The sequence below is a fragment of the Jaculus jaculus genome, chromosome 6, assembly GCF_020740685.1.
Source record: "Jaculus jaculus isolate mJacJac1 chromosome 6, mJacJac1.mat.Y.cur, whole genome shotgun sequence".
Classification (NCBI taxonomy): domain Eukaryota; kingdom Metazoa; phylum Chordata; class Mammalia; order Rodentia; family Dipodidae; genus Jaculus; species Jaculus jaculus.
In genome coordinates, this window is record NC_059107.1 from 166928247 (window position 1) to 166937920 (window position 9674).

At 50.7% G+C, this 9674-nt stretch overlaps 1 protein-coding gene across 1 annotated transcript; it reads right to left on the bottom strand.

Annotated features, from left to right (window-relative positions):
• Window positions 1-5070: 5070 nt before the first annotated feature.
• On the bottom strand, window positions 5071-9661 carry Lmf2 (lipase maturation factor 2). The gene is made up of 14 exons (XM_004650414.2): window positions 9342-9661; window positions 8541-8794; window positions 8417-8445; window positions 8072-8289; window positions 7818-7996; window positions 7428-7569; window positions 7133-7267; window positions 6950-7055; window positions 6779-6875; window positions 6525-6707; window positions 6282-6450; window positions 6087-6198; window positions 5915-6011; window positions 5071-5820 (listed from the first exon to the last, which is right to left on the bottom strand). The coding sequence occupies exons 1-14, from the start codon at window positions 9511-9513 to the stop codon at window positions 5518-5520; spliced, it is 2196 nt and encodes a 731-aa protein (XP_004650471.2). The 5' UTR covers window positions 9514-9661; the 3' UTR covers window positions 5071-5517.
• Between the last annotated feature and the right edge of the window lie 13 nt (window positions 9662-9674).

Genomic DNA, 9674 nt, shown 5'->3' on the forward strand with positions numbered 1-9674 from the left:
CAGGGCTTCCAGCCACTGCAAATAAACTCCAGATGCATGTACCACCTTGTGCATCTGGTTTACATGGGTCCTGGAGAATTGAACACAGACAGGTCCTTTGGCTTTGTAGGCAAGTACTTTAACTGCTAAACCATTTTTCCAGCCCATGTTTGTGTTTTAATGTGTGTTTGTGTATGGGTGCCTGTGTGTGGAAAACAATCTTGGGTGTCATCCTCAGGAGCATTGTCTACTTCTTTTGAGACAGGGTCTCTCATTTGCCTGGTGCTCACTTGATGGCTAGACTGGCTGGCTATCAAGCCTCAGGGACCTTCCTGCCTGCCTCCACAGGGCTGGGCTTACATGTACATGCTCTCATGCCTTACTTTTTACATGGGTTGTGAAGACTGAATTGAACTAAGGTTTGTTTTTGTTTTCTTAAGGTAGGGTCTCACTCTAGTCCTGGCTTATCTGGAGTTCACTATGTAGTGTCAGTGTGGCCTTGAACTCACATTGATCTTCCTACCTCTGCCTCCCAAGTGCTGGGATTAAAGGTGTGTGCCACAACGCCTGGCCCTGGCCTTTTTTGTTTTTGATTTTTTGAGGTAGGGTCTCACTCTAGCTTAGGCTGACCTGGGATTCACTATGTAGTCTCAGGGTGGCCTCAAACTCTCAGTGATCCTCCTACCTCTGCCTCCCAAGTGGGATCAAAGGTGTGTGCCACCATGCCTGGCAGCATTTTTTTTTTTTTTCGAGGTAGGGTCTCACTCTGGTCCAGGCTGACCTGGAATTAACTCTGTAGTCTCAGGGTGGCCTTGAACTCATGGCGATCCTCCTACCTCTGCCTCCCGAGTGCTGGGATTAAAGCCTGACAGCATTTTGTTTTTAAATTTCTTTCTTTATTTATTTATTTAAGAGAGAGAGAGAGAGAGAGAGAGAGAGAGAGAGAGAGAGAAAAGGGGGAGAGAGAGAAAAAGAAAGAGAGAGGGCTGGAGAGATGGCTTAGTGGTTAAGCGCTTGTCTGTGAAGCCTAAGGGCCCCAGTTCGAGGCTCAATTCCCCAGGACTCACTTTAGCCAGATGCACAAGGGGGCACATGCATCTGGAGTTTGTTTGCAGTGGCTAGAAGCCCTGGCACGCCCACTCTCCCCTCTCTCTCTCTGCCTTTTTCTCTCTCTGTCTGTCACTCAAATGAACAAAAATAAAAAAGAGAGAGAGAGAGAGAGACAGAGAGAGGGAGAGAGAGAATGGGTGCATTAGGGCTTTTAGCCACTGCAAACAAACTCCAGATGCTTGTGCTACTTTGTGTATCTGGCTTATGTGGGTCCTGGGGACTCAAATCTGGGTCCTTAGGCTTCACAGGCAATCACCTTAACTGCTAAGCCATCTTTCCAGCCCATCCTCAGCATTAAAAAAAAAAGTTCATGCTGGGCATGGTAGCACACTCTTAATCCCAGTATTGGGGAGACACAGGTAGGAGGATCGCAGTGAGTTCAAGGCCTGTGACTACATAGTGAATCCCAAACCAGCCTGAGCTAGAGTGAGACCCTACCTCGTAAAACAAAACAAAATAAAAAACTAACAAAAACAACAACAACAACGAGAAGTAGAGGCAGGAGGATCAAGGCCAGTCTTGGCTATATAGTGAACGTAAGGCCAGCCTAGGCCTGTCTCAAAAAAGCAAATAAATAAATAAAAAGAATATATAAGGGTGCTGAGGATGTATTACAGACTTAGAGCACTTACCTGACATGTTTGGAGCCTTGTATTTCATCCCCAGCACCAGAAAACAAATAAAATAAGAGAAATGGTGGGGCATTGTGGCTCATGCTTATAGTTGCAGTACTCAGTAGGTTGAGGTAGGAGGATCACAATGAGTTCCTCTGTAGCTTGAACTACAAAATGAGCTCAAGGTCAACCTGAGCCAAACTCCAGATGCATGTGCCACCATGTGCGTCTAGTTTACGTGGATTCTGGGGAACTGAATCTGGGTTCTTATGCTTCTCAGGCAATCACCTTAACCACTAAGCCATCTCTCCAGCCCTTATTTTCATTTTTGATTTTTAGAGGTAGGGTTTCATTCTAGCCTAGGCTGACCTGGAATTCACTATGTAGTCTCAGACTGGCTTCAAACTCACAGCAATCCTCCTACCTTTGCTTCCACAGTGTACCACTGTGCCCGGCCTGCAAAGCTATTTTGATAGCACACTGAGACAACATCAACCTCCTTCATTCACAGTGGTGACAAAACTGCAATTACAAATTGAGACTGTGGGTTCTGTTTCCTGGCCATAACTGTGCTCTTCAAGACCATGCTTTAGTTTTGTCTTTTTTTTGTTGTTGTTTTTTGAGGTAGGGTCTCACTCTAGCTCAGGCTGACCTGGAATTCACTATGGAGTCTCAGGGTAGCCTCGAACTCACGGCAATCCTCCTACCTCTGCCTCCCGAGTGCTGGGATTAAAGGCGTGTGCCACCACGCCCAGTTTAGTTTTGTCTTTGATGAAGCAATTAACATTATTATTATTGTTCAATCTTCACCCTTGAATATGGATATTTAGTCTTCTATGTAACAATGTTGCCAGGTGAGGTGGCATCTATAATCCCAGCATGTGGGAGACTGGTGCAGGAGAAATGTAGCAAGTTTAAGGCCAGCCTGGGTTACATACCAAAACTCTGTCTCAAAAAGCTGGGCAGCCAGGCATGGTGGTGTGCGCCTTTAATTCCAGCACTGGGGAGGCAGAAGTAGGAGGATCGCTGTGAGTTCGAGGCTACCCTGAGACTCCATAGTGAATTCCAGGTCAGCCTGAGCTAGAGTGAGACCCTACCTCAAAAAACCAAAATAAATAAATAAAATAAAATAAAATAAAAAAGCTGGACATAGTAGCTCATGCCTATAATTCCAACACTTGGGAGGTAGAGGCAGGAGGATTAGCTCAGGGTCATCCTTGACTACACAACATACATGAGACCCTGTCTCAGAAAAAAAAAAAAAAAAAGATAGGAATGACACTCTGACATAACATGACTGGACCTTGAAAATATGCTAAATGAAGCCAGAGGTAAAAGGGAAAATATCTTATGACTCAATTTATATGAGGTGTGTAGAATAAAAAAAAAAAGAGCCGGGCGTGGTGGCACACGCCTTTCATCCCAGCACTCGGGAGGCAGAGGTAGGAGGATTGGTGTGAGTTCAAGGCCACCCTGAGACGACAGAGTGCATTCCAGGTCAGCCTGGACTAGTGTGAGACCCTACCTCGAAAAACAAACAAACAAACAAACAAACAAAGAAGATAGCGAGTGGCTGGAGAGATGGCTTAGCAGTTAAGACATTTGCCTGAAAAGCCAAAGGATCTTGGCTTGATTCCCCAGGACCTACGTAAGCCAGATGCACAAGGTGTCACATGCATCTGGAGTTTGTTTGCAGTGGCTGGAGGCCCTGGCATGCCTATTCCCTCTCTCTCTCTCTCTCTGTGTGTGTGTGTGTCTGCCTCTTTCTCTCTCTCTCAATAAATAATTTTTTTAAAAAAGATTAAAAAATGATAGCGAATTCTGGGCATGGTAGCACACACACCTTTAATCCCAGGACAAGCATGGTACTGTGTGCCTTTAATTCCAGAGGCAGAAGTAGGAGATAAATGTGAATTTGAGGCCAGGTGGGACTACAGAGTGAATGCCAGGTCAGCATGGGCTAGAGTGAGACTCTACCTCGAAAAAAACAAAAACAATCAGCTAGGCATGGTGGCACACACCTTTAATTCCAGCACTTGGAAGGCAGAAGTTGGACTGTTGTGAGTTCGAGGCCAGCCTGAGATTACATAGTGAATTACAGGTCAGGGAGCCCCTACCTTGGGAAAAAACAACAACAAAACCCCCAAACAAAACAAAAAGATTGGCAGGAGTTTGCAGGATTTCTGTATGGGGTAATAGAATAGTTCTGGAGATAAAGCGTCACTTGGTAATGGTTGCATAATAATGTTAATGTAGTTCATGCTAAAAACTATGTACTTATGGTGCTGTAGAGATTGCTTAGTTGTTAAAGGCACTTGCAAAGCCTTTTGGCCCAGGTTGGATTCCCCAGTGCCCACATAAAGCCAGATATACAAAGTGGTACATGTATCTGTAGTTCATTTGCAGTGGCAGGAGGCTCTGGCGTACCCATTCTGATTTTTTTGTTGCTTTTGTTTTTCGAGGTAGGGTCTCACTCTAGCCAAAGCTGACCTGAAATTCAGAGATCCTCTTACTTTAGGTTCTAGAGTGCTGGGATTAAAGGTGTGTGCCACCATACCTGGCCTCTTTCAATCTCTCTCTCTCTCTATATATATATATAAAATGTATGTGTGTGTGCATTTTTAGAAGATAGCTTCATGAACTTAGCTTAAAGGCCTAAGGAAAAGAACTGTTTTTGAAATTTAAATAAAGTATTATCTTAAGCCAAAGCTAGCTTCCAGCTCATTTTATTCTGTGTCGAGTCCTTTGAAAGCTCAGAGCTGTCAGGGCTGGTGACCTGGAGGGGGACTGCTGTCCTGAGGTGTGTGTGATTGTGGGGGAGAATGCAGGGAGGCACTGTGGACAAAGGACAGAGCTGGGAGAGGGGCAGTGGGGCAAGAACCCAGGGAAGACAGTGATCTTCCAGCCTGACCTCAAGCACAGATGTGGACCATGCACTGATTCCAGCCCCTTTGTCTTCTCAGGATGGGGCTAAAGGTAGCCAGATGCACCTTGCTTCTTCCATCTCTGCTAACTTACCCACCTAGTACCCTCTCCCTCCTTTGTGTGGTCTCTCATTCACTGCATTAGCACTCTAACCCTTTTGTTCTTTTTCAAGACCAAGAAGTAAAATAGGAGGTAGGCTGGGTTCTAGAAAGTTCTCTGGTCCTTAAATGGTTCTGGCTCCACTTTGCTCCAACAGCTTCACAGTCCTAGCAAGACAGGTCCACCAGGCCATGCTACCTTGAGGCACCTGGTGACTATGCCCTTTTGTGCATTTGATGGAGAACATTGTTGGACAAGGAGGCAACCCATTAAGCCAGGTCAGTGACAAGAGTTTAGGCTGTGCCTGTTGTCCTCCAGCTTCTCCAGAAGGAAGACACCAGCATAGGGACATGCAAAGGATGCCTTTATTGGTGCAGTCTGAAATACAGGTCAGCATGTGTACAGCCACCATTACAGGTGCCCACCTCCCCTGGTCGTCTTTTCAGCAAATCTACCTCATCTCCAGATTGGGGATGGGGCTCTAGACTCAGACCCTTATAGCCAGGGGTGAAGGAAGCTTCCCATATCCTGGTTACAATGTTCCAGAAAGGTCCTGAGCTGGGCCACATGACTACTTCTGGGCTGGTTGCCAAGGCTCTGGGTGTGTGTAGGTGTGACTAGAGAAGAAGGATGTGATTGGTAGTATTCCTCAGTGAGAAGTATCCCAACCTGCATCTGTCCTGGCAGGATTGACTAAGGCACAGTGGATGGACTATATCTAGGTGTAGGTTGGAGTTCTAGGGACCTGACCCTGTAAAGATGTGAGACATGTGGCTGACAGCAGATACAGCTATTTTTTCCGCCTGGTGATCCGGGAGCTGCTGGTACTGCTGTTGGGGCCTGGGGCAGCCTGGTCAGAGGCAGCTCCAGAGTCCTTCTTGGGGGCTGGCTTATGTTTTTCTCTTCTGGCCAGGGGTGAAGATTGGAGTGACCAGGGGGCCAACATTGCCTGCATAACTCTGACAGCTGCCACGGCTCCCAGGAGTCCCCAGAGCAGGGTGGGAGGTTCCAGGGGAGACAGTTGCATCCGTATCCAGTTGAGGGCCTGAGACAGGGAATTGTTGGGGCTGCGGGCCCTGGGTGGGCTCTTGTCCTGTGGGGGCAGAACCAAGGAAGGCCCACAGGATTTATTCCTGTAATGTGGAATCACCCTGCTATCCCCCACAGCCCAGCCAACACCTTTCTACCTGAAGCCCAAACTGCCTGAGCAGCATCTCCAGTGTTGGGTCCCCCAGGGACACAGGTGGAAAGAATTCCTCCACCCACTGACGGCGCCACCACTGGCTGTAACAGAATTAGACAGTCAGCAGATGGGCACAGACCAGTTCCCAAACATCCCATCCAGAACCCTGGTCTTACCCCTGCTTCCCAGGCGGTGAGAACCAGTACTTATAGCGCTGGGCTCGGATATAGGTGGGCGGCTGCTTGTGAAAGGGGTACATGGTGACATTGTTCTGGATCAGGTGGATCACTGTGATGCGGAAGGGAGCTCAGTAATAGCCCTGGATCTCACATGTACTCCCTTCCCAGCTCCTACCTCAGCCTGCCCCTTACCTGGCTCCTTGCCCTGCAGTAGGCAGAGTACCAGGTTGGTGAACCAGGGGCTATGTGTGTGTGGGCCAAGGGCTGCAAACCACATCTGCCAATCAAGGCGTGGCTGGTGGGGCACCAGGACAGGAGGTGGTCGGCTCACATTACCAGGCTTGTACATAAACTCAATTTCCTGCCAGATGGACACATGATCAGCTGAGATGTGTGAACTGGGTCCCTATCCCCCCACCCCTTGGGCGGGCTCACTGTCCAGTGGTGTCCATCATAGCTGCCCTCCAGCACCACTTCAGGCCGCCCACCAACACCAGTCATTCGGCGGAAGAGGCCATATGAGTTGGCGAGCTGCAAGTGCTCTACAGCACCAAACAGGCGATGAGCTGGGGTCCAGAGACGCCCATGGGTCCCAGGCTCCACATAAGAGTACGGAACCTGCAGACATGTAGGCAAAGGTTTAGTGCTGCTCCATTTTCCCTAACCCCATTCCCCACAGGGCTACCCACCAGGCTGATCAAGAACAAGGTCACTACGGCAGTGCCTGAGATAGAGAGCTGAACTGCAGCATAGAACTTCCGCAGCCACCCTCGCAACTGGGTCCACCTGGGAACAGGAGGCCCAAGTGTGGTCAGTTCTGACCTGAAAGTTACCCCTTCCCCTCACCCTCAAGTATGTACCTCCAGAGGGCTTTCAGAAGCTCCCAGGCCAACGAGGCCACCCCCAGCCACACAGTGGGCAGTGTCACCATCTTTAGCCACTGGGAGAATTGGTGGAAGGTGAAGGCTGCCAAAGGAGGGGGATGTGAGGGGTATTGGCCTAGCTCCTTCCCTCAGGCACTCCCCCCACCAGTTGGTACTCACTGGTTCTGGAGCGGATGGTGTACTGCTGCCAGTCAACCTCCAGGTCAAAGTAGTACACAGTGCCATATGCTAGCAGTCCACAGGTGGCCAGTTTCAGTAGCAGGGACAGTATGGTAAGCAAGGCCTTGGGCCAGGCTGTGGGGCAGGACAGTCACAGGTTGGCTGAGGGTCTGCAACCAGGGGAATTGGGATGGAGTTGGAGAAGGGAATTCTTTGGAGGTGCAGAAGGGAAAGAGAAATTCTGGAAGGGCAAGGTGTTAAGGTCAGTTGGCTGTCATGGCAGGATGACACTCACAGGTGGTTATTTTCTTGTGATGGTTGAGGCCAGGCTCAGCAGACAAGTGATCATCATCCAGGAGGGAAGTGGTGAGCACCAGTGTTAACAGGTTGAAGAAGTTATAGTTGCCAGTGACAATAATCAGGACTTGCAATAGTGCCTACGAGGATGGTATGTACTCAGAGATATGTAGGATTGCCCTTCTCAGGCTCTGTTGGTTGACCTAAAGACTGACATCTTGCAAAGTGGCTGCAGTTTGCCCCAATAGCACATACTTGAGCACACATCCCTCTGCCTGCAAGGCCTTCCTGACATTTGACCATAGTAGAGACCTGTCTCCAAGGATAGCTTCGCTCCCAACAAAACCTATTGGTCAATGATGAAGGCCACACTCTGTCTTCTACCCACCTGAGCATAGAAGGCAGCCAATCGCAGGTGGCGAACAGGGACAAAAAACAGAGGGGGAACTGCGATCTCAATGAGGAAGGTGGCCACCACGCTGAGCCTGTGCAGCCAGACTGGTAGGTGGTGGGCAAACCAGGCAGCTGGTGTGGGCAGGCACTGTGTCTCGTAGTGATAGGTGAGGGCTGCAGATAATGGCTGGGGGTCAGGGCTGGACAGAGCCTACAGACCCCCCCCAAGGTTCAGGCCCAGACCCTCACCAGTGAGCCCCCACCATGTGGGGCAGCGGCTGGTCAGCTTGACCACACCAGAGGCGAACATGAGGCGAAACAGCAACCAGCGCACAAGCCAGAAAGGAAGGCCTTCATGGGGTGAGGCCTCTGCCAGCCCACCCTGGGAGGCCTGCTTGCGGTTGGGAGGCTGCCTCAGTGGGGCTACCAGCACGGCCAGGAAACCTGTCTCCAGCAGCAGGGAATCCCTATGGGAAGAGGGAATAGCACAAAGACCCCCATCCCCCATTAAGGCTGCTCCCTTCAGAGGATCCTCCCAGGAGAGGCAAACACCCCAGCCCAGCCTCAGGCAGCCCTGGACCAGGAGTCACTCACCACTGGAAATAAAGGAATACCTGGCCCACCTGCAGGGAAAAGGGCTGTCAGGGAGCCAGTGTGTCTGATGCATCAGATGAGGCAGAGGTAGGACTGGGGCTGAAGTTACAAGGGTCTTACTTGCCTGGTAGGCAGATAGATAGGCAGCCCAGAGCAGAAAATAGATGAGAGAGTGACGCAGAGAATTCAGGAGGAGAGTCCCCAGGGCTAGCACGGTACCCAGAAGGGTCAGTAGCTCCAGACCCTGGGCAGTGTCCAACCCCAGTCTTGGTGCCTCCCACAGCAACGTTGGTGTCTCCCACAATTGCTGCCAGCGCCCCTTGCCTTGGGGCCGCAATGTCTTCCTTGCAGGTAGAATGCCTTCTGGGCCATAGAGACCTGTGGAAGGGCATGTTAGGGTCAGGCACTGGACACTGCCCTCCCAGACTAAATTCACCCTGGGTTGCGGTGAGAAAAAGGCTCCTACTGACAGTAGGGCCTCCAAGTACCTTCATCCCAGATAGAGCCTAAGATGCCCTCACCCCAGGTTGGGCATGATGATCAGACACACTTCCTCCCCAGGCTAAAATTTGTTGACACCAACCTAGAGGCCCATAAGTCTCGACTTCCTGGGTCAACATCTCCTGCCAGGCATAGCCCACTGTCCTATCCTACTTGCCCCACCAAGTTTGGGTAGAAGTCACTCCCTTCGAGGTTATGTCTCAACCATAAGTGACAACCCCAAATCCTAGAGGCAACGGACCATTGCACATCTTACCGTCACACCCTCGTAGCCTTCAATACACAAATCGTCACACCCTACTCCCGCCCGTCCAGGCCTGGACCTCACACCAGCCCCAGACGACACGAGTACAGGATGAAGAGATGGGATCACGCAGGGCCCTGCATGGGGGTTGGGAAGTGTCCCATCCTCGAGAGTACTCACCTGGGATCTGTGTGTAGAGGGAAGCAAAGGCGAACATGAAGACGGCAGCCACACCCTGGAGGAAAAGCTGCCGCGGCACCCGGGAGCCCGCCATGTCCGCTATGCTACCTACTAGAACTGAGCGCGCTGGTCTTCTGGCTCCGCCTCCTGCCCACTCCGCGGGGCGCCGCATTCGGATAGGTAGTCCCGCCCATGACTTTAGCCCCGTCCACCCCTAGCTGTAGGCTCCGCCCCGGATAGCCTCGCCCGGTCCAGTTCCGCGGTTTTTCCTGCGGGCTGTCTGCGAACAGCCTGGGACCTCGCTCGGAAGTGCGGGCCGCGCTCCGTGGTGAG

Excerpts from the sequence above, each read along its gene's own strand:
- Lmf2 (XM_004650414.2), bottom strand. The coding sequence starts at position 9,513 with ATGCGGCGCCCCGCGGAGTGGGCAGGAGGCGGAGCCAGAAGACCAGCG. Across the intron at positions 6,708-6,778 it reads CCTTGTTCTTGATCAGCCTG|GTTCCGTACTCTTATGTGGA; the intron begins GTGGGTAGCCCT and ends ACATGTCTGCAG. Across the intron at positions 6,451-6,524 it reads ATGATGGACACCACTGGACA|GAAATTGAGTTTATGTACAA; the intron begins GTGAGCCCGCCC and ends TCCATCTGGCAG.